The following is a 23,666-nucleotide window of genomic DNA, read 5'->3' as shown; positions in this document are numbered from 1 at the left end:
CGTTAAATTTCCTATAAGAATCACTCAAAAAGTGAACAACGGTATTTTCGCACAATAGGTCCCTTTCATGATTCCAGGTCACAACGAATCGATAAATATAACGATTTAGATTTTAAATAACAATTTTTTTACCGATATTCGTTAGTCTATGATCAGCTATTCTCGCTGAATAAGATATGAGTATTTAAATTTTTCAGCGGCACTAGCTTCGAAGCCACTTTTCTTCCATTTGAACTCAATAAAATTAGCGATGTCGGAACTGAGTTAGTGAATAGCACAGTCGTTATCGTTAGTGAAAAATCGTAAGTTAAAGCTTCGTAAAGCCACATCCTTGAAAATTAGTGAATACGGGTCAGTTTGGTCGCAAACAGTGGACTGATTCAGTCTATTAGTCCTCACGGAGCGCTCGTTCTCGCTTACCCTAGCCCCCCTCAAAACGTCGTACAAACAAGCAAAGCAAAATTGTTTTCTAAAGAAACAGAAAAAAATATATTCAGCGGAGTTCCAAATAAAAAGCCCCACTTAATTTTTGTTAAATGGATTTACTTACCTATAGAAATGCTTTTGATTAACAGCCAAGTACACGAATTTCGTAATGCAGTGAGTGAAAAAAAGGACCGTTATCGTATTAGCGGATAACTCATTAACTTCTTCGGCATTCAGTGCCATATTTACCAAAATTAGTAGAAATTGTATCAAAACCAAAACCAAATGCATGGACGAGTAGATCCTTTTAAAAAGCCCGGAGCCGCCGGTAAAATTGTGCATGAACAATCCCGAGTATTTCATAAGCCGGATGTTGGGCATCAAGTCGGACACAAGACCCACATATTTACTAGGCTGCATCTTGATTTAGTTTAAGGTATACTGAAATTGGCAAAATAAGTTTTAATTTAAGAATTGTAAGGAAAAGGGGTTCGTCTTTTTTAATTTTTGTTTCATCATTCTATATATGATCCGACAGAAATCTAGTAAAACCTGTGACACATCTCATTGGAAGATATGGACTTCTTACGCTGACTGAGATACATTACACAATGCCGACTTAAAAAGGTCCTGAAATACATATGTATGTACATAATTCATGGAGAAACAAAAAGTAAAAAAAAAATGCCATAATATAAAAAATTGTGTAAAGTATACCTAACCCTGTATTTTGTTAAACGGGTTTATTTAGCTTGACTTGACAGACCGGCCGACACGAATTTTGTAATTAAAATTTAAGCAACTTCCCGATAAGCTACAAGCTTCAAACTTGGAATATAGTTCAGAGCCCGATGACAATGCAATAATAAGAAAAAAACTCTGATAGGCAGGCCCGATGAGAGGGGAGGGGGAATGGGGGGATTCTCCCGGGCCCGGGGTTTCTGAGGGGGCACGCGATTTAGAGGTATTAAGACATTTTTTTAAATTCAGGAGACTTTAGTTGTTCCATGTGAAGTGTGAAAAATAATTAGAAAAGTCCTTTTCCTTAAAATTTAAAAATAAATATTTCATTTGGCAGCTGGCTCAAAACCATTCAGGTTCCGCATCCGACTCGACTATTGTTAACGATTTTTGCCTGACCTTCGAACAGCGAGGAGACAATAAAACAATCAAACAAAAATGTATGTTTACATGAATCGGAAATCCTAAAGTTTCGTGGTGACACAGATGAAGGTTCATCTTCAAAAAGTCTTCCAACAATACCACCAACTCCAATACCATAAACTGCCAGCATACTAAACTACTCAAGATCACATTAAATATTATATTCAGTGGCGATCTTTACAAAATCTAATTCAAAAGGAGGCTACAATTGATACACTTATCAATGAACAGCTAATCACTGAAACTCAAAAGTGGAAAGAAATTTTATATAGAATTTTGGACACTATTTTATTTCTGGGTGAAAGAGGCCTAGCATTCAGAGGCGAAAGTATATACATATCTTTGTGAACGAAACAATGGACATTTTTTGGGCATCTTAGTACTCATAAGCCATTATGATCCGATACTTAGGATTTCACAACAGCAGCACAAACTTTTACAAGTTCACTATCTTTCCCCAGACATTCATAACGAGTTTATAGAAATTTGTGCAAAGCACGTGAGGGAAACTATATTATAGGATCAAGCCAAGTTTTTTGCTATTATCGTTGATTCTATGCCTGATGCTAGTCACGTTGAACAAACTACGTTCATTTTGCGCTACCTCCATTTCATTTCGAAAGCAACAAATTTTACAATTCAAGAACGGTGTTTGGCTTTCGTGGATTGTAACCAAAAAACTGGAAATCGCTGATTTAATTTGCCATACTCTAGGTAAACATGAAATCCCATTAAAAAATTACTCGCCTTGTGCAACCCACAGTCTGAATTTATGTTGTTGATGCTGCAGAATGTTGTACGGCTGCAATTACTTTCTTCGGAGTTGTAAAAAATGTTTTACTATTTTCAGCAGCAGTCTACAACGATGGGAAATCCTCAAAAAAAATGTACCGAGCTCTCTTCACAGTCTTTCAGACACTAGATGGTCGGCTAGAATTGAGGCAATCAGACCATTCGCAAACCATGTTCCAGGAGTAACACAAGCACTAAACGCATTACTTAAGCTAAATTTGACTGCACAAGCATACGGAGATATTACCGGCATTCTCAAGTACATCAATAAGTTCGAATGTATCAATTTGGTTCAAAATACTGATTACCGTTAATGAAAGAAACGTCGTACTCCAAGCTAGAGACGCCACCATAGAGGTTGAGGTCCGACATCTGCTTCCCCCCACAAATTCAGAAAACAAAAATTCTGAAACACATTTTTTCAGAAACCATTAGTCAGAACCCTTTTTTCAGAAAGCCAAAATTCAGAAGTCAAAATTCAGAAATCAATATTCAGAAGTCAAATTTCAGAAGTTAAAATTCAGAAAGTAATCAGACAGCAAAAAAGCATTCAATTTAGCGCAAAATTACTTTCTGAATTTTCACTTCTGAAACTTTTTCAGCCTGGAACACAGCAACATCGAAAGAAGGCGTTATATCAAATCGAATTATGGAATATGTATAATATCACCAAATTGGGTGAAGTCCATACAAATAATTCTATCAAAAGGTGGCACAACGTCATTCGAAGTGCGTTTGGGACACACGCTAACATATTTAATTTCATAAATAAAATAAAAAACGAACATGCAATAACAGAAACAAAGCTGCAGAAATTTTCAGCTGGAGGCGAGCCATATCGGAAACGCAAGATAAAATATAAAGACTTCGTTTTTTTAATGTTGTGAATTCATTTGAAAAAGATAAACGCGAAAAGATTTAATTAATTACATGCTTGTTATCGCACACAATTTAAAATTTTAGATTTTACTACTTTTTCTTTATACATAATTCCTTCCAGATAAATAAACGTTTCTGAATTTTGAGAAAAATTTAATGTTTTTTCTGTCGTCTGATTACTTTTTGAATTTGGACTTCTGAAATTTGACTTCTAAGATTTGACTTCTGCTTTTGACCTCTGAATTTGGTCTTTCTGAAAAAAGAGTTATGACTTATGTTTTCTGAAAAAATGTGTTTCTGAATTTTTGTTTTCTGAATTTATGGGGGCACCCCGACATCTTGATGACTTATTAGCTAGTTTGAAGTTGATCAGGAACCTATGTGAAACAATTTTAAACGAATGCAAAACAGTTTCTATTCAATTGAACATCTCAGCAAAGTTCCCGGACATTCGAAAAAGAAAACCCTAAAGACGTTTTGAAGATAATGGAAATGAGATGATTACGGATGATCCAGAGTCTGATTTTAAAAACAATACATGGAATTGCTAAATGCCATCTATGTTCAAGATCTGTATACAATTTTCCCAAACATTTATGTTGCTTTACGTATCATTTGCACTATACCTGTCACTGTAGCTAGTGCAGAACGTTCTTTCAGCGTCCTTGCAAGAATCAAAAACTTTCATAGATTTTGTTCATCTCAAGAGCGAGTTTCAGGACCTGCCACGCTTTGTGTTGATCAGTTTTGGCAAGAAAGTTAAATTTTGATATTATTATAAAAAAATTTGAAGCGAAAAAAGCAAGAAAAGCCACTCATTGATATCCGAAACTTCTATATTGAATAATTAAAATTTATGATGATCATTATATTTATCAGCAATGTACTAAAATGTTACTAAATAACTAGAAAAGATTATTTGAAACAATAAGTGGCTGTTAAAAGAGACAATAAAAAAGTATAAATAGTGAATATTCTGTGTTAATTTTATTTTCAGCTCTTAGTCCAAAAATCATTAGTTGATGTGGGAAAATTTTTTGTTGATGTAATTCGTCAATGCCCAACAAGAAAAGTAAACGTAATGTAAATTTATAAACAGTTTTCTCAAACAAACACTAATCTTACAAAACGTTGATTTTTATACTCAGGGTGCTTTGCACACAGAGTATATTAATTTAGATTGGATAACGGTTGGTTGTACAGGTATAAAGGAAACGAGATAGATATAGACTTTCATATATCAAAATCATCAGTGTCGAAAAAAAATTTGTTTGAGCCATGTCCGTCCGTCTGTCCGTTAACACGATAACTTGAGCAAATATTGAGATATCTTCACCAAATTTGGTACGCTAGCTTATCTGGACCCAGAATAGATTGGTATTGAAAATGAGCGAGTGGTTGCCTTTACTATAAGGAATGCTTTGAAGAAAAATTAACGAAATCGGTTAAGGACCACGCCCACTTTTATATAAAATATTTTTAAAAGGATCGTGGACGAATAAAATAAGCTATATCTTTGCAAAAAAGAGCTTTATATCAATGGTATTTCATTTCCCAAGTGGATTTATAACAATAAATAGGAAAAACTTCAAATTTTAACAAAATGGGCGTGCCACCGCTCCTTTATGACTAATCAATTATCTATGTTTGGTGAGCCATAACTCGAAGAATAATTAACTAATCGTAATAAAATTTGGTACACAAATTTTCCCTATAGCAGGAACTATTTCTAGAAAAAATGGACGACCACATCCACTTTTATATAAAACATTTTTAAAAGGGTCGTAGACGAAAATAATAAGCTATATCTTAGCGAAAACAGCTTTGTATCAATAGAATTTTACTTCCTAAATTGAATTATAACATTAAATTGGAAAACACTAACATTTTTGAAAATTGATGTGGCACCGCCCCTTTTATGACTAAGCAGTTTTCTTTGTTTCTTACACATATTTTCCTTATAGCAGAAAATATTTCTTTTTTTGAACGTGCGGTGCCACGTGTTATGTATAAAAGTAGTTTATCTGAAATAAAATGTGCAATTGAAGCTCGCGCTGAGTATATAATGTTCGGTTAAACCCGAGCTTAGGCACCTTTACTTGTCTGCTTACAAATTGTTTAGAAATAAGCGTGAAATGATCGAAATGGCTCGTTGCTTTGAAGCTTATAAATGTAAACTTATAAAAAATGTTTTTGATGAATTTTATTAGCCTTATACGTAAATATTTTTGAAGGCTTTAATGAGCTCAAGGCCTATTGAAAAAATAAAACAGAATGTTTTTCTATTATATTTTACATATATTCGTCAATATTTCGGTTTTATTCTAAAACCATCATCAGGACTAGGAAACACAAAACAGAAGAAAACAGAAAAAACAGGTACAATTGGTTATCAAAATATTTCTTGCATATAGGTATATAAATTTAACACTAAACACAACTTACACATATGATTATGTTTGATCGACTGATGTTATGTTCGAAAACAAAATAATAAGAGAGCTTAAACAAGTAAAAGTAAACAATTTAAAATACCGCAATTGTAAACAAAAATATGTACTAACAACAATGTAAGGAAGAACTGACAATAAGAACAGAAATATTTGTATACATATGTGCGTATGTATGTATATTCATTGCATATTAGCTATTAGCGGGAACATTGTTGGGTGCTGCTGATTTCGATGAGCGTTGTTGTTGTTTGAGAACCAAATTCCTACAAACATGAGCACATAAATCTGTATCACTTTTGAAATTCATTTTCTTGACATTAGGGGTGTTCGTAATATGTAACATTTCCAAAAAATATCTTTTATGGTAATTTTTCTCTTTGTCCAGTATAACGACATTTTAAAAATCTGGACAGTGCCCTGTATACTTACAATGGGCTGTTAAGGCCATCTTATTTTCCGAATTACTGTTTCTAAGTTTAATATTTGACTTATGAGCGGAAATCCTTGTCTTTAATTTTAATTTAGTTGTCCCTACATATACCTTCTCGCATACGTTGGATCCGTCGCCGTTGCATGGTATTCGGTAAACCACGTCAGATTTCTCGTACTTTAAGATTCTATCCTTCGTATTGCTATAAATCTGCCTCAATGTATAATAATATGTAAAAGCTATTTGGTACTTCTCATTGTCATATAAACTCTCCGCTATTCCCTGTACATATGTGATTGTTTTGTATGTTTTATCATTTGATGGTTTTGTCTTCTCTTCATTAGGATCTCTGGCATAGAAATCCCGGATCAGTTCATTAATTAATTTATGAGGGAACTCATTCTGTCCTAAAGTTTTTTGAATAATCTTAATGTTTTTTCTGTTATATATTTTATCGCTTATTGTTAGGACTCTATCTATAAAGTTTTTAGCCGTGTTTATTATTGTTTTTCTTTGGTGTTTCGAGTTGAAGTTCACAAGTCTACCGGAAGATGTGGGCTTTCTGTACCAATCTATGGATATTTTATTGTTTTTTCTATTTACTAACGTATCCAAGTACGGTAGTTGTCCTTTTTTTCCACCTCTATTGTGAACCGATAATGAAAAATTCCCACTAATCAAATTCGTAGCAGAAGGAGAGAACACTATACAGACTATATCAGGCAAAGAAACAAAAGAGATATCTAAAAGCGCCCCCAGAAACAACCCAACTTAAACGAGTTTTCTGCAACAACGGAAGCTGATTAGACAAACGTATTTGTCCAACACACATAAGGTCAAAAAATATTTCCGCTCCAATCAGAATGTCGATTCGTTGAGACTTATAAAAAGATGGATATGCAAGTTTTATATTTGAAGGGATCTGCCAATCGATGTTATTCAAAGTATAATTAGGTTGATTTTCGGTAATAGATGGCGTAACAACCGCAGTAAATGTGCTTGTGTAATTACTTATGCGTGACTGCATAGAAACTTCAATAGTGTGATTAGACACAAGGTCGGTCTGGCCAATACCGGAAATCAAGGTCGTGGACGTAGTTCTTTTTAGTTGGAGCAAATTAGCGCAACGCGATGAGACGAAATTTAATTGTGATGCTGAGTCCAACAACGCTCTACACGTAACTAACGTGCCGACATAGTTTTTTACAAAAATTACAGCAGTGGCCAAAAGTACAACATTCTTCGGAAGAGAATTTGCTTCTTCCGTAAGAGAGCTAACAAGTGATTGATGTAATTTAGATGTACAAGAAGTTAAGGTTTCTTCAATCGAATTTTCAAGATTAGATGTAGACTTCTGCGTTGCATGGAGAAGTGTATGATGCTTTGCATTACATTCTCTGCAACCAGATGATTTGCAAGATTTTAGGAAATGACCCTTTTTAAGACAATTAGTGCAGAGCTGAAACCTTTTAGCCTTCTTTAAACGCAGTTCTGGTGACAAATTAAGAAATAGTTTACAGCGTATAGATAGTGATCAGAACTGTCGCAAAAAACACAGTTTGATTTTACATTTGATGCTATTAAAGCCTTGCGAAAATTTGATTTTTTGCCCACCTGCTTGCTAGGTGTTTGGTTTACCGTAGCATTCTCCACACTTTCTAACATTTGACAACGCCTGTTCCAAAACGTGAGGACCGAATCTAGAGTAGGCAGCTCCTTGACAGGTGTCATTTCTTCCCATTTGATTTGTGAAGTAACGTCAAACTTACTAAATATGAGATGTGTGAGTAAACCATCAGCTATCTGCTCTTTCGTTGCTATCGTCTGAATTGCTCGAAGATTGGCGTTGAACTTGTCGCTTAACTCTCTCAGCTGATCAATCGCACCCTTTTCGCATTGCTTTAAACTAAACAAGTCCTTTATATGTGTCTGAAAAGTTAAACGTTTATTATCAAAGCGATCTAAGAGGGTACCAATAGCTTTGTCATAATTGCTGTCATTTATTTCAAGTGATCAAATCGAATACAGTGCGGTGTCCTACAAACTAGTACGAAGATGCTGGAACTTTTCAATTTTGGTCAGTTCTGAGTCATTACCTACCAGTGTTTGGAACATCGAGTAATAATCGGGCCATTCCGCGTACAGTCCACCAAATTTCGGGATCTGCAATTTGGGTTACGTGCCTTCGGTTGTGAAATTACAATTGAAGCTGACTGATCATCAGAAGTAAGATGGCGAATGGTAGATGAATGTCTTATTTCAGGTACATGACGTCAATTTAGTTCCTTCATTAGCGTGGTTTTGACTGTAATGCAGCTGGATATGAATTGTGTGCGTGATTCAGCATTAACTTCCTGAAAAGCATGTTCTTCGAGTTTGGAATGATGGGTTTCGAAGTTATGCTTTAGTTCACTTAATGGCTCTAGGCGTATTGATAGCTCCTCTTCAAGGAGTTCTCGCAGGGCATCGACGCGTGTGAATCTCTCCATATCCGACAACTCTTTGGTATACGAAGCGCATTTTCTTTAAGAAAATCTATTTCACCTTTGGCAGAGGTGTCGCCCTTTTGTCCTCTTTGAGGTGCCATAATTGACGAAGTAGTATGCAATCAAAATGATACAGCGTTTGTGATCAATTGTCTCTATTGAAAAATACCAAGTTGGCCAATTGAGCAAACAAATTCGATGTGCGATATAACGAGACGTGAAATCCAATGTATAAAATCACGTCGGGGTTACAATGTAGAAATACTGAGCCTTTTCAGTATTTGCCCAACACCAAAATGATAACGAAAATTCTGCTGTTTGAGGTGACGCAATTTATTCTGTATATGCAAATAGACTGACTTTATTCATGCACAAAAAACTCTTGCAAGCGTAGAAAAATTCTTATATTGGAAAGCAAACAGTATGACCCAAACGACATTGTAGGTAGCGAATATTAGGATAAATGTGCAAGAGAATGATAATAGTTATGTTAGCTTTATAAATATTGTATACATACATATTGTATATGTACATACATAGATGATCTCAAACTGGAAAGTAAATATGAAGATCTTAAGATTACAGTGACGAGCAAGAATAATGCACAAGATATCTTATGTGATAATGAAGTGTTTCCTTGTAATGAAGTTGTAGCTGGTCTCTCAACATGTATTAAGAACAAAAATCGAGCACACTCTTGATCAGCAGCATGCAAATTCTTTTTTCGAAAGTGAAAATATGTTATTGAATAAACTAACAAGTAATATCAAAAATACACAAATAAAAAAGTATGAAAAACTAAGCCAAAAGAAAGGGATAAATTAAACATTAGGGTAGTACCACAATGGTTCCCAACACACAACAGGCATAGACATTCCACAAGATACCCAATGGCTTCTATCCTTGGGTCCAAAATACGCCCTTTCAACCGATAATGAAAAACTCCCACTATTCAAATTCGTAGCAGACGGAGAGAACATTATACAGACTATATTTATATATATATATATATATTTAAATAAAAAAATATCTTCATCTCGGGACATTTTCATACGTAAAACATTAAAGGATACAAAAAGGTTCTTTAAAAACAACAAACTTACCTGTGCTTAGCGCCGATAAGGGCAATGTTACGGTGGTGATTGAAAATAATGAATACTATACAAAGATACAAGCATTGGTCAACGACATATCTATGTATAGGGTTTTAAATCGTGACCCTACGTACAAATATCAAGAAAGAAACAATGAGATAGTACAAAGAATGTTTAACAACGGTTCCATAGTTGTAAAAGAAAAGAATTTTCTTCTTTGTAAAAATACCTAGACATAAAGAAGACATACCACTCTGTCCTATTTGCTCATCTATTAGCTCCCCGTCTTACACTCTTTGTAAATATTTGGTCAATATACCTAAAAATTTAACAAATTTGTTGAACTATAACGTAAAACACTGCACCGAATTCAAAAATAGAGTCAAAGACACATATATAAGTGATGATGAAAGTTTAGTGTCCTTCGATGTGGTATCATTGTTCCCAAGCATTCCTGTTGATGTGGCCATCGGAATCATATCTACGAAATGGGATCATATAAAAGAATACATGACGTTGAACAAGAATCTGTTTCTCACTGTTGTTAAATTTTGCATAAAGGAAAACAGATACTTTAAATACAATGAAAAGATATATGAACAGCGTACAGGAATGCCGATGGGATCACGAGCTTCCGCAGTCATAGCGGACATTGTCATGGAAGAACTACTTACTAAATTCGAGAGGGACGCTACAAGTAAACGACGAGTTTTAACCAAATACATAGATGACTTGTTTGCGATCATAAAAACGATATCGATAAAATGCTCAGTGATTTCAATAACTACAACAAGTCCATTAAGTTTACAATAGAGGTGGAAAAAGAAGGACAACTACCGTACTTGGATACGTTAGTAAATAGAAAAAACAATAAAATATCCATAGATTGGTACAGAAAGCCCACATCTTCCGGTAGACTGGTGAACTTCAACTCGAAACATCAAAGAAAAACAATAATAAATATCGCTAAAAATTTATAGATAGAGTCCTAACAATAAGCGATAAAATATATAACAGAAAAAACATTAAGATTATTCAAAAAACTTTAGGACAGAATGAATTCCCTCATAAATTAATTAATAAACTGGTCCGAGATTTCTATGCCAGAGATCGTAATGAAGAGAAGACAGAATCATCAAATGATAAAATATACAAAACAATCACATATGCACAGGGGATAGCGGAGAGGATTAAGAGCTCGAATTTATATGACAATGAGAAGTACCAAATAGCTTTTACATATCACTATACATTAAGGCAGATTTATAGCAATACGAAGGATAGAATCTTAAAGTACGAGAAATCTGACGTGGTTTACCGAATACCATGCAACGGCGACGGATCCAACGTATGCGAGAAGGTATATGTAGGGACAACTAAATTAAAATTAAAGACAAGGATTTCCGCTCATAAATCAAATATTAAACTTAGAAACAGTAATTCGGAAAATAAGACGGCCTTAACAGCCCATTGTAAGTATATAGAGCACTGTCCAGATTTTGAAAATGTCGTTATACTGGACAAAGAGAAAAATTACCATAAAAGATATTTTTTGGAAATGTTACATATTACGAACACCCCTAATGTCAAGAAAATGAATTTCAAAAGTGATACAGATTTATGTGCTCATGTTTGTAGGAATTTGGTTCTCAAACAACAACAACGCTCATCGAAATCAGCAGCACCCAACAATGTTCCTGCTAATAGCTAATAAGCAATGAATATACATATATACGTACATATATATACAAATATTTCTGTTCGTATTGTCAGTTGTTCCTTATATTGTTGATAGTACAAATTTTTGTTTACAATTGCGGTATTTTAAATTGTTAACTTTTACTTGTTTAAGCTCTCTTATTATTTTGTTTTCGAACATATGATCAGTCGATTAAACATAGTCATATGTGTAAGTTGTGTTTAGTGCTAAATTTATATACCTATATGCAAGAAATATTTTGATAACGAATTGTACCTGTTTTTTCTGTTTTGTTTTTCCTAGTCCTGATGATGGTTTTAGAATAAAACCGAAATATCGACGAATATATGTAAAATACAATAGAAAAACATTGTGTTTTATTTTTTCAATATGCCTTGAGCTCATTAAAGACTTCAAAAATACTTATAAAAAATGTCTAAAAGAAAGCTGGTTATAAATGTTTCCCAAAACTTTTTATAAATGATAATTTTATTTCAATAATTTCAAAATTACTAACAAATATATATGTGTATGTACATAAATATACATATGTACTAATTCTGAATTTCATGCGTACATTAAAAGAAGAATGCCTGCAATTGTAATGGGTTGAAGGAGAATCCAGGAAACGGTTTAACTGCAGCATTTGAAATTTTCCAAGTTGGAAAATATTGACAAATAGTTTTCTCGTCTTTTTTTGTAAACATTTACAATTTACTTGCTTTACCCTCAAAGCTTATAAAATGTTTTCTGAAAAAAATTTAAATATATTTAATAGTGAAAACGTTTATATAACGTTTAACACAGCAAGTTTACTTTAAGTTACTTTTCAAAAAATTTACAGAAATGCCTGTTGGGTAATGATTCATGAATGAGACGTCATTAATTCGAATTAATCAAATGTATTAGTGGATTTTTTATAGGGGCCCGTAAATTGTTTGGTACCGGGCCCGGATTTTCTCTCTACGGCCCTGCTGATCGGTGGCGCATGGAACGAAATACTTCAAAAAATTTGTGGTCCTATTTGGCTCATATTTGGAACACGTAATACATACATGAATAGAAAGCGACCAATGAAAAGTGTCGCCGCCAGGTGGCGCAAGGATCGAGATATTTAAAAAAAATTGTATTTGTAGTCCGATTTGGCTCATATTAGGAACACATAATACATACATGAATAGAAATCGCTTTATGAAAAAAAAATTCCGCTAGGTGCGGCAAGGATCGAAATATTAAAAGTATTCGTATTTGTGGTCCGAGTTGGCTCATATTTGGAACAATATTACATACATTTCGGTAGAAGTGACATCAAAATACTCTGGAGTTCGAGGAGGGACAAGCATACGTGGCGCTGAGTCGAGTAAAGTCTTCGGAAAGATTATGTATTGAGGACTTAGATTGTAACAAATTGTCAGGAAAGAGTCCTTGTAATAATGAGTCACTAAATGAGCTAAACAGAATGAGAAGTAATAGGCAATTAAATAAAAACTAAAAACTTGAAATTAAAATAATTTAAACAAATTTTTTAAGTTAAACGGTTTTATTGAAAATAATACTTACATTAAATAATAATTATACTAAATATTAGAAAATAATTAGGTAGGTCCTAGCTACTAGTCATCCCACTCCTTATCAATCTAGGGCGTTGATCAGACAATTCAATAAAAGCGTTGAACGCGTCGAATTTCTGTTCCCAAATTATTAAATAAATCTTAGATTGATTTATTTTCCACAAATATTAATATAAAGTGTCAAATTTTTAATTTTTGGTTTCCGGGCCGAGAGGCAGCAGCTTGCTTTTGCAATAAATTGGTCTTGTCTGGAGTTCTATGCTTTTCCTCCTTTTGCGCTTGTACTGAAAGTAATCAGAAAAGTAAATAATAACCAAGCTGAAGGGGTTGTAGTTGTACCATGTTATATTGGCCTTGGTTTCCACTGTTAACTGAATTACTTATAAGCCAACCATTGTACTTTTCTCCTGCGTTCTCCTTTCAGAGAATTTCACGCAGCATGGAAATCAGTAACCTTGATTGCAGTCAAATTATCATGGAACATTTATTAAGAAAAGAGCACCGAGTGAATCGTTGCAAAACATTTTAACATCAGCGGCGTTTAAGAAGGGCGTCGATGTCGAACTATCCGTAAAACGCAGGAGGGGTAAAGAAGTCTGAAACATTCGCTAGATTTTATAATCGGCCAATAACTAATGAAACATGTTTTGAAAAATCTGTTATTGAATTGATAAGGCTTCTATTGATAGTCAACCGCTCATATCTTCACAAATCATATTTTTAAAAATATGTATAAGTAAGACCAACTGAACCTTAATTAGGTTATCCTACGCCTTACATCATTTACATGATGACTAGTACCTAGGACCTACCTAATTATTTTCTAGCTTTTAGTATTAGTATTACTTAATGTAAATATTATTTTCAATAAAACCGTTTAACATGACATTTTTTTTTTAGTTATTTTATTTTACATTCAGTTGTACTTGTATATAAATATTAAAATCTTAATCGGGTTGTAATGACACTGCCTACATATAAAAGAAGATATTTTAAGATCTGGGCAAGAAGAGCACTGTTGTAGGGTGAATAAAAATTGATTTTTAAAAGTCTAGTTCTAATAAAAAATGTAATATATTTATATTAGCATTTAAAATGGGGTTAAATTAGATTATAACCACTCATTCGCTAACTGGGTTGAGGGTGGCGTAAATAGTTTTATTCGCTACACAACTAAAACTGATGAATATTGCACTATCGAAATGACTTTTATTCATTATCATGTGATTTTGTTACATAATTCTTTCTGAAGCCTGAAATAAGGAGCGGACTATATTTATTGCTTGTAAATTTAAAAGCAGTAAAATGTAATTTGCTGCTTTTTACCGCGGTCTATTACTTATACTTTTTTGGCCTCAGTTGATCTTGAGTACATATTTTTTGATACCGATTCAAAGAAATTTCCGAAAATTTTTGAGATTTGCTTTCAGGGGACAATTATATGAATTCAATGCTTACCTTTTGGTTATAGTTGCCTCCGTATATATTTACTAGGATAATGAAACCAGTCGTCAAAACGTTAAGATCGCGAGGTTGGCAGTCGATTATATATCTTGACGATATACTGTTGATGGGAGACTCATTTTCAGTCTGCAAAAGTGACATTGAGGAAACTACGTCCCTTTGCAAAGTTTTGGGTTTTAATTTTAACTGGATAAAATCGCAGTTAGAACCTTCTCACATATGTAAGTTTCTAGGATTTATAATCGATACACAATGTTTTTGTATGAAGCTTCCGGACGAAAAGCGTGAAAGAAATCAATCATCAGCAAACAGTTTAAATACGAAACCTATGGTAAAGATTGCAACTCTAGCTCAATTCATAGAGTATCTTGTTGCAGCTTGCCCTGCTGTGCTATACGGAATGACTTACAAGAAACAGTTAGAGAGGGAAAAGGTTTAACTCTTAGAAAACATAACACGAAATATGAAGAAAAAATGTATATTGATGTGTGCATTCATGAACATCTTGATTGGAAAATTAATAATATCGATCGAGCAAATAATCCTATTGGAGAAGGAAAATATGCTCTAGAAATTTGTTCTGATGCTTCACGTTCAGGCTGTAGAATTTCAAGTGGGGATAATTATTCCCATGGCTTGCGGAGTGTTGGGGAGAAGCAAGACCACATCAACCTGCTTGAACACAAAGCTGCCTTTAATTGATTAAAATTGTTTGCATTCGCTTTCAAATATGCGGAAATTTTGATTAGAATAGACAACTCTACGGTGATTAGCTATATGATATAACGGATTTACTTTTTAATATAATGAAAACTGGAGGGAAATAATCCGTTGGGTTTATTATCAATATCAACCAAATGGGCAGTATTCGGTGCCAAAAATTAACGCCGCTTAGTAAAGAAATCTGGCAGTGGTGTCAAGATCGAAACTTCTGGATTCAGGCTACATATATTAAATCATCAAAAAATATTGAAGCTGTTAGAGAGTCGCATATAATATTAGAAGAAACAGAATGGAGCAGACTATGCTTTCAAAGAAATTGTACTGAGTTTTCAGATTGATTTGTATGAATTAATCGGGGGTTGCCCTTATTGCCTTAAATGTATGATAACATTTATTTGAAGCAATTTTTAATTTGTAATATATTTAATAATTTGGGAAAATTTTAAACAACGTGACATCAGGACGGGCAAGGCGACAGCTGTTTCGATTATACCTTGTAAATCTCTTCAAAGCCTTTTCTCATCATCAACTGTAGCCTTGTCCGTCCTGATGCCATGTTGGGTAAATTTTCCCAAATTATTAAATAAATTACAAATTAAAAATTGCTTCAAATAAATGTTTTCATACATTTAAAACAATAAGGTCAACCCCCGCTTAATTCATGCAAATAGACAACTTTGGTTAATTCTTTGTAGTTATATAAATAGAAAAAAAGTAAAAACAAACCAGTTTCTTTCAAACAGCCTACCAACAAGCATAATTTTAACACATGATTACATACAAAGTGTGTACTGTGCACAAAGAATAAAATATGCAAAGAAGGCAATTGGGATAAAGTTTACAACAACTAAGGCATGGCGTGGCTAAATGCGTTTGTAACACTTCAACCATCGTAGGAATGCGCGTTCAAATCCCACTCCCGGGAGAAAAGGCTTTGAAGAGATTTACAAGGTATAATCGAAACAGCTGTCGCCTTGTCCGTCCTGATGTCACGTTGTTTAAATTTTTCCCAAATTATTAAATAAATCTCAGATTGTGAAGTGTCAAATTTTTTATTTTTGGTTTCCGGGCCGAGAGGCAGCAGATGTAGATGCTTTAACAATAGATTGGTTTTGTCTGGAGTTCTATGATTCTCCTCCTTTTGCGCTTGTACTGAAAGTAATCCGAAAAGTAAATAATAACCAAGCTGAAGGGGCATTAGTTGTACCATATTATATTGGCCTTGGTTTCCACTGTTAACCGAATTACTTATAAGCCAACCATTGTACTTAAATCGGGATATTTTCCTCCTGCGTTCTCCTTTCAGAGAATTTCACCCAGCATGGAAATCACTAACCTTGATTGCAGCCAAATTATCATGGAAGCATTTATTAAGAAAAGAGCACCGAGTGAATCGTTGCGATACATTTTAACATCGGCGGCGTTTAGGAAGTGCATCGATGTGAAAACTATCCGTAAAACGGCAGGAGGAGCAAAGAATTGGGAAACATTGGCTCGATTTTATAATCTACTTACCAATAACTAATGAAACAAGTTTTGAAAAATTTGTTATTAGCGAGGAGTTGGTAGGGCGCATGCGTCAGCTTCTTCACAAAATATGGACGGACGAATACATGCCCGACGATTGAAATCTAATTGTTCTTTGCCCAGTCCACAAGAAGGGGGATACAGCAAAATGCACCAACTATCGCGGAATCAGCCTTCTTAATATCGCATATAAGATCCTGTCAAATGTATTGTGCTAAAGGTTGAAGCCCACCGTGAATCGGCTGATTGGACCTTATCAGTGCGGCTTCAGACCTGGTAAATCTACCATCGACCAGATTTGCACAATGCGCCAAATCTTGGAAAAAGCCAGCGAAAAAAAATCGACACAATCTCATCTTCGTCGATTTTAAAGCCGCCTTCGACAGCACGAAAAGGAACTGCCTATATGCCGCTATGTCTATGTAGCGGCCCGCTATCGTGCGATTTCTTTAATTTGATGCTGGAGAAAATTATACTAGCTACATAACTTAACCGCTCTGGAACAATATTATATAAAAGCGTGCAATTACTGGCATATGCTGATGATATTGGTATCATCTGCCTAAACACCCGCGCCGTTAGTTCTGCTTACTCCAAACTGGAAACAGAAGCGGTAAACATGGGTTTGATGGTGAATGAGGACAAAACGTAGTACCTGCTGTCATCGAGCAAAGAGTCAGCGCACATGCGCCTTGGCAACCACGCTACTGTTTTCAGCCATAATTTCGAAATAGTAAAAGACTTCGTTTATTTGGGAACCAGCATCAACACTAGCAACAACATCATCAACCCATTGCCGCCGGTTGGCAGAGAGAAGGAGCGACTGACGCGCCTTATTGGATGGTCATAACCGTTTAAACGGTTAAGCGCCAATTAAGTAAATAAGTAAGAGAGGATTTTACTTTTAAATAACCTACTTATTTCGAACTACCACTTATTGGCAAGAGTTATCCCTTGTTTGACTTAAGCTGACAATGTTTTTGCTGTTAATGCTGGTTCCCAAATAGACGAAATACTTCATATTCTCAAAATTATATCCGCCAACAGTGAGGTGATCCGCCTATCACACCGAAGGTCTTGGGCTCGCTCCAGGGCAAAATAACATCAAAAATTTAGAAAAAAGGAGTTTCATTCAGAAACAAGGGTAGCCCCTACCAAGTGATTTGGAAAACACCCCGAGTGTATTTCTGCCATGAAAGGCTTCCCAGGGATAATTTATCTGACTTGCAGATGCTGTTCGGAGTCGGTATAAAACATGTAGGTCCTGTCCCACCAATTTGTAAGGAAACTTAAGAGGAGCACGACGCAAATTGGAAGAGAAGCTCGGCCTGAATCTCCTCGGAGGTAAATCGCGCCAAGTATTTTTTATTGCCATTCTCACTTCGTCAAATCCGGGTGCCTAAACTTGTTTTCCATCATCATCGAATGGGGTTTCGTCTTCATCTTCTCCCTCCACAACTTAAGCACACTCTCTACATGAGTTACCAGGTTGCCATTATTTTTTCTGCATTCATACAGTCATTATTCCTATCAACCAGCAACTGAAGCTCCTCGAACTCCCGCCGTTCTACCTAAGGTTATTCCTTCTAAATAGGCGTCCCTCTTCCGTCTTCGCCTCACAATAAATATTCCGCACGTTGACGGGCAGGTACGCAGTGTGGCCCTATAGGCAGCGTCCTTTTTTCCGAAGTAGCGCAACATTCCTCATCAGTTGTTTTTGCGCCCGTGAATGTTTGCGTCGCAATCACTCACATTCACATTCACCCAAAAGTTCGTATTTTATAACTTCTTACGTATTCGCGTTCGTTCTCTTACATAGTCACTACGTGCTCACTGCGACTATAAAACCCATTACGTATTATTTGTTTGGAACTTTTTAGTGCAATTTTTTGAAAGTAAAGCGTAAAAGGGTTTAAACAAGTTGGCAATACGCAGCGGAACATCAGACAATCGCAAACAAATAAAAACAACCGCGAATAACATAAAATAAAAAATTGTTCTTGCTCATGTCCAAATATTTCACAATATCCGAGCAATGCGAATGTGTCAAGAGTGATTTCTGTAGTCCTATGGGACCTGTTGTTGTGGCGGCGGTTGTCGATATGAAGGAGGTGGTAATTATGTGGTACATCGTGTTAGAAGAACGATGCCACACGCAGGTTGGCTTTTCAGAAAACTTTCATTCGCGGTGGATTTTCAGGTCGTGCTACCCCCAGAAGCGTGCTATTAAGAAATGCAGTGTCGCGGAATTGGTATAAAAATCCGTGTAAAAGTTGTCCCTGGCTTAGCGCAACACACGGAGCAAGTGTGTCGTAAATGTACGGGTTCAGGGGAGATTATGGAAAAGATGTTGTTGTTGTGTTACCTGTGTTTCACCGCAATCAATATGCCCGACCACTCACAAATTTTGATCCAAGACCTCTAATGGGAGTGAAACCAAACTTGCCTTTTCAATTGGTTTGAACCATCAGGATGCTACTTGGGGCACTGGTTTATACAAATGCCAAAATTAATGGCAGAGGTGCCAGAAACACTTTATGACTCGGTATCCGTAATGAGAAGGTGGAAAATAAAAATGTTACTTCTATCAACAGCTTAAAAAAAGTTGAAAACTTTCATCTACTATATATTTGTGAAAGTATGTCTGTATGTATGTTTGGACTTGCAGCCTAAACTGCAGAATGGAATCAAACGAAATTTTGCCATGACATACCCTGAGTGCGTCAATCTATGGTAGGCTATATAAAACAAGTAAGGAAGGTTAAGTTCGGGTGTAACCGAACATTACATACTCAGTTGAGAGCTATGGTGACAACATAAGGGAAAATAACCATGTACGAAAATGAACCGAGGAAAACCGTGGAATGTGTTTGTATGACATGTGTATCAAATGAAAGACGTTAAAGAGTATTTTATGAGGGAGTGGGCCATAGTTCTATAGGTGGACGCCATTTAGGGATATCGCCATAAAGGTGGATCAGGTTTGACTCTAGAATTTGTTTGTACAATATTGGTATCAAAAAAAGGTGCTAATGAGTATTTTAAAAGGGAGTGGTGGTAGTTGTATAGGTGGTCGCCTTTTCGAGATATTTCCATAAAAGTGGACCAGGGGTGACCCTAGAATTTGTTTGTACAATATGGGTATCAAAAAAAACGGTGCTAATGAGTATTTTAAAAGGGAGTGATCCTTAGTTCCATAGGTGGACGCCGTTTCGAGATATCGCCATAAAGATGGACCAGGGATGACCCTAGAATTTGTTTGTACAATATGGGTATAAAAAAAAGGTGCTAATGAGTATTTTAAAAGGGAGTGATCCTTAGTTCCATAGGTGGACGCCGTTTCGAGATATCGCCATAAAGGTGGTCCAGGTGACCCTAGAATTTGTTTGTACGATATGGGTATCAAATTAAAGGTATTAATGAGGGTTTTAAAAGGGAGTGGTGGTAGTTGTATTGGTGGTCGCTTTTTCGAGATATCGCCATAAAGGTGGACCAGGGGTGACTTTAGAATGCGTTTGTACAATATGGGTATCAAACGAAAGGTGTTAATGAGTATTTTAAAAGGGAGTGGGCCTTAGTTCTATAGGTGGACGCCGTTTCGAAATATCGCCATAAAGGTGGACCAGGGGTGACTCTAGGATGTGTTTGTAAGATATGGGTATCAAATTAAAGGTATTAATGAGGGTTTTAAAAGGGAGTGGTGGTAGTTGTATAGGTGGTCGCTTTTTCGAGATATCGCCATAGAGGTGGACCAGGGGTGAATCTAGAATGCGTTTGTACAATATGGGTATCAAACGAAAGGTGTTAATGAGTATTTTAAAAGGGAGTGGGCCTTAGTACTATAGGTGGACGCCGTTTCGAAATATCGCCATAAAGGTGGACCAGGGGTGACTCTAGGATGTGTTTGTAAGATATGGGTATCAAATTAAAGGTATTAATGAGGGTTTTAAAAGGGAGTGGTGGTAGTTGTATAGGTCGTCGCCTTTTCGAGATATCGCCATAAAGGTGGACCTGGGGTGACTCTAGAATACGTTTGTACAATATGGGTATCAAACGAAAGGTGTTAATGAGTATCTTAAAAGGGAGTGGGCCTTAGTTCTATAGGTGGACGCCTTTTCGAGATATCGCCATAAAGGTGGACCAGGGGTGACTCTAGAATATGTTTGTACGATATTTGTATCAAATTATAGGTATTAATGAGAGTTTTAAAAGGGAGTGGTGGTAGTTGTATATGTGAAGGCGTTTTCCAGATATCGACCAAAATGTGGACCAGGGTGACCCAGAACATCATCTGTTGGATACCGCTAATTTATTTATATATGTAATACCTGCCAAGATTTTAAGGGTTTTTTATTTAGCCCTGCAGAACTTATTCATTTTCTTCTACTTAATATGTAGGTGTCACAACCATTTTATAAAGTTTTTTCTAAAGTTATATTTCGCGTCAATAAAACAATCCAATTACCTTACCATATTTCATCCCTTTTTTCGTATTTGGTATAGAATTATGGCATTTTTTTCATTTTTCGTAATTTTCGATATCGAAAAAGTGGGCGTGGTCATAGTCGGATTTCGTTCATTTTTCATAAAGTGAGTTCAGATAAGTACGTGAACTGAGTTTAGTAAAGATATATCGATTTTTGCTCAAGTTATCGTGTTAACGGCCATGCGGAAGGACAGACGGACGACTGTCAAATCTATGCCCCTACCAAATTTCAAAAGGATTGATTAATTTTTGTTCGACTTATGGCATTAAAAGTATCCTAGACAAATTAAATGAAAAAGGGCGGAGCCACGCCCATTTTTAAATTTTCTTTTATTTTTGTATTTTGTTGCACAATATCATTACTGGAGTTGAATCTTGACATAATTTACTTATATACTGTAAAGATATTAAATTTTTTGTTAAAATTTTAACTTAAAAAAAATTTTTTTTTAAAAGTGGGCGTGGTCCTTCTCCGATTTTGCTAATTTTTATTAAGCGTACATATAGTAATAAGAGTAACGTTCCTGCCAAATTTGATCATGATATCTTCAACGACTGCCAAATTACAGCTTGCAAAAGTTTTAAATTACCTTCTTTTAAAAGTGGGCGGTGCCACGCCCATTGTCCAAAATTTTACTAATTTTCTATTTTGCGTCATAAGTTCAACTCATCTACCAAGTTTCGTCGCTTTATCGGTCTTTTGTAATGAATTATCGCACTTTTTCGGTTTTTCGAAATTTTCGATATCGAAAAAGTGGACGTGGTTATAGTCCGATATCGTTCATTTTAAATAGCGATCTGAGATGAGTGCTCAGGAACCTACATACCAAATTTCATCAAGATACCTCAAAATTTACTCAAGTTATCGTGTTAACGGACGGACGGACGGACATGGCTCAATCAAATTTTTTTTCGATCCTGATTATTTTGATATATGGAAGTCTATATCTATCTCGATTCCTTTATATATGTACAACCAACCGTTATCCAATCAAACTTAATATACTCTGTGAGCTCTGCTCAACTGAGTATAAAAAGTTTTCGACAAGGGGACGTGGCACCTCCCATACAACTGGAATCTTCGTTGTCAATATATCTGAAAGTATTAAGGCTAGACGACTGAAATTAGGTGACGAGGTATATAAGACTAATCCCTACCCCCTCGGGAAAAATTGGGGATAGCGAAAAAGGGGCGTGACATCTCCCATAAAAATGGAGGTTGGGATAAGTCTAATATATTAGTCTATATAGTACTGCTTTTGTTTATACCCAAACGACGTCGGATACTCTGCTGTTATAATTTCGATACTTTTTTTTTTGCAGAAACGTGTTCTGCACTGAACTACTTTAGATTTCTGAGCAAGTGGGTACCGCGGAAGGCCGCCAATGCGAAAAAATATATTGCAGTGTATTCTTTGAATCCCAAGTTCGTTTTCGGAGCAGTCCAGGGTAATTTTTTGCCTCATATTTTGATAGGAGCAGCATTTTTTATATCTGCTATCGGGTGATTATTATTGAGCTCAACATATGCCTTTTGGCACATCTTCCGGCATTTAGAACTTTTAACCGACGTGTATTGTAAACTTTTACTCTAAATGCAATTGAAAATAAGGCTGGTGTCATGTGTGGACATACCGCAGGCAGAAAATAGGTTATGTTTGTCGAGGTGGACTCTGGATAAGCAAGAGTTCAACCTATAACACCATCCAGTGCATAGTTGTACCAATTGAGTCCCTAGTTAGTCTGCTCTCGTCTGCTGCAAGAGATGGATAATATCATTATAGTGCTTGATCAAGGAGTTGTTTGTTGGAGTGCACCGGTTTGTGCGAATTCAGCAAAAAAGTTTGCTCAGCATTTCATTATGCTGCTTTATGTAGATCATTTTTTCTACACTATGTAAAAGATGCTGTTGTGCCATAAGGCGCCATCCCGTGGCACCTCTTCAGCCTTCCAGCCTTTTACAGTGTTGGTTTAATTAGTCAGACGGCACACCAATCGGCTTGTTAGTTGTTAGCAATGTTTCCTTATCTTTTTCCCTAAGTGCTGTTGGGAAGCGACGTGAGGATTTTGATGCGGCTCTTTACTTTAGATGGAACTTCGGTAGCTTGCGCCTGGAAGGTAAGATTACTGGCGAGTTTTACACCCAGCGACAATGATGTGACCGTCCAACAATTGGACTTATGTATGTACTGTGGATGTGAGAAACCCGAAAGACACAAAATTTAATATTTTCTTGTTCTGAAGATTAGTTCATCTATTGTAGGTCCGGGGCCTGTTGCAATTATTGTGAAGTAGATAGTTTAATTCACCTATATAGTCGTGGTGTGGAAATAGCACTCTCGCCTAAGGCCTTTGGGTTGAAACAGTTGGGGTTCCTCCTGAACAAGCCCTTTTTAGCGAAAACTCAGCAAACGCGTTCGAAATACCGATTTGTAAGATAAATAAAAAACACCGAGGAATATCTTACCTACT

At 35.7% G+C, this 23,666-nt stretch overlaps 1 protein-coding gene across 9 annotated transcripts in view; it reads right to left on the bottom strand.

Moving 5' to 3' along the window:
* Window positions 1–23,666, bottom strand: part of Orco (odorant receptor co-receptor) — a 1,419,553-nt gene that overhangs the window by 1,157,491 nt on the left and 238,396 nt on the right. For 5 of the 9 annotated variants that reach the window (XM_067759839.1, XM_067759840.1, XM_067759838.1 and 2 more), the window contains one exon: window positions 551–867. The exons of 1 other annotated variant lie outside the window; for it this stretch is intronic. In XM_067759839.1, the coding sequence (XP_067615940.1) occupies window positions 551–846 (296 nt within the window). In that variant the 5' untranslated portion in view covers window positions 847–867. Of the gene's footprint in view, window positions 1–132; window positions 182–550; window positions 868–7,758; window positions 8,101–10,398; window positions 10,440–23,666 lie in introns of those variants that run through there. 3 more of the 9 variants (XM_067759841.1, XM_067759846.1, XM_067759844.1) reach the window with 3 other exon arrangements.

Source organism: Eurosta solidaginis, chromosome 1 (assembly GCF_040869045.1).
Source record: "Eurosta solidaginis isolate ZX-2024a chromosome 1, ASM4086904v1, whole genome shotgun sequence".
Lineage (NCBI taxonomy): Eukaryota > Metazoa > Arthropoda > Insecta > Diptera > Tephritidae > Eurosta > Eurosta solidaginis.
This window is presented reverse-complemented; position numbering and strand designations above follow the sequence as displayed.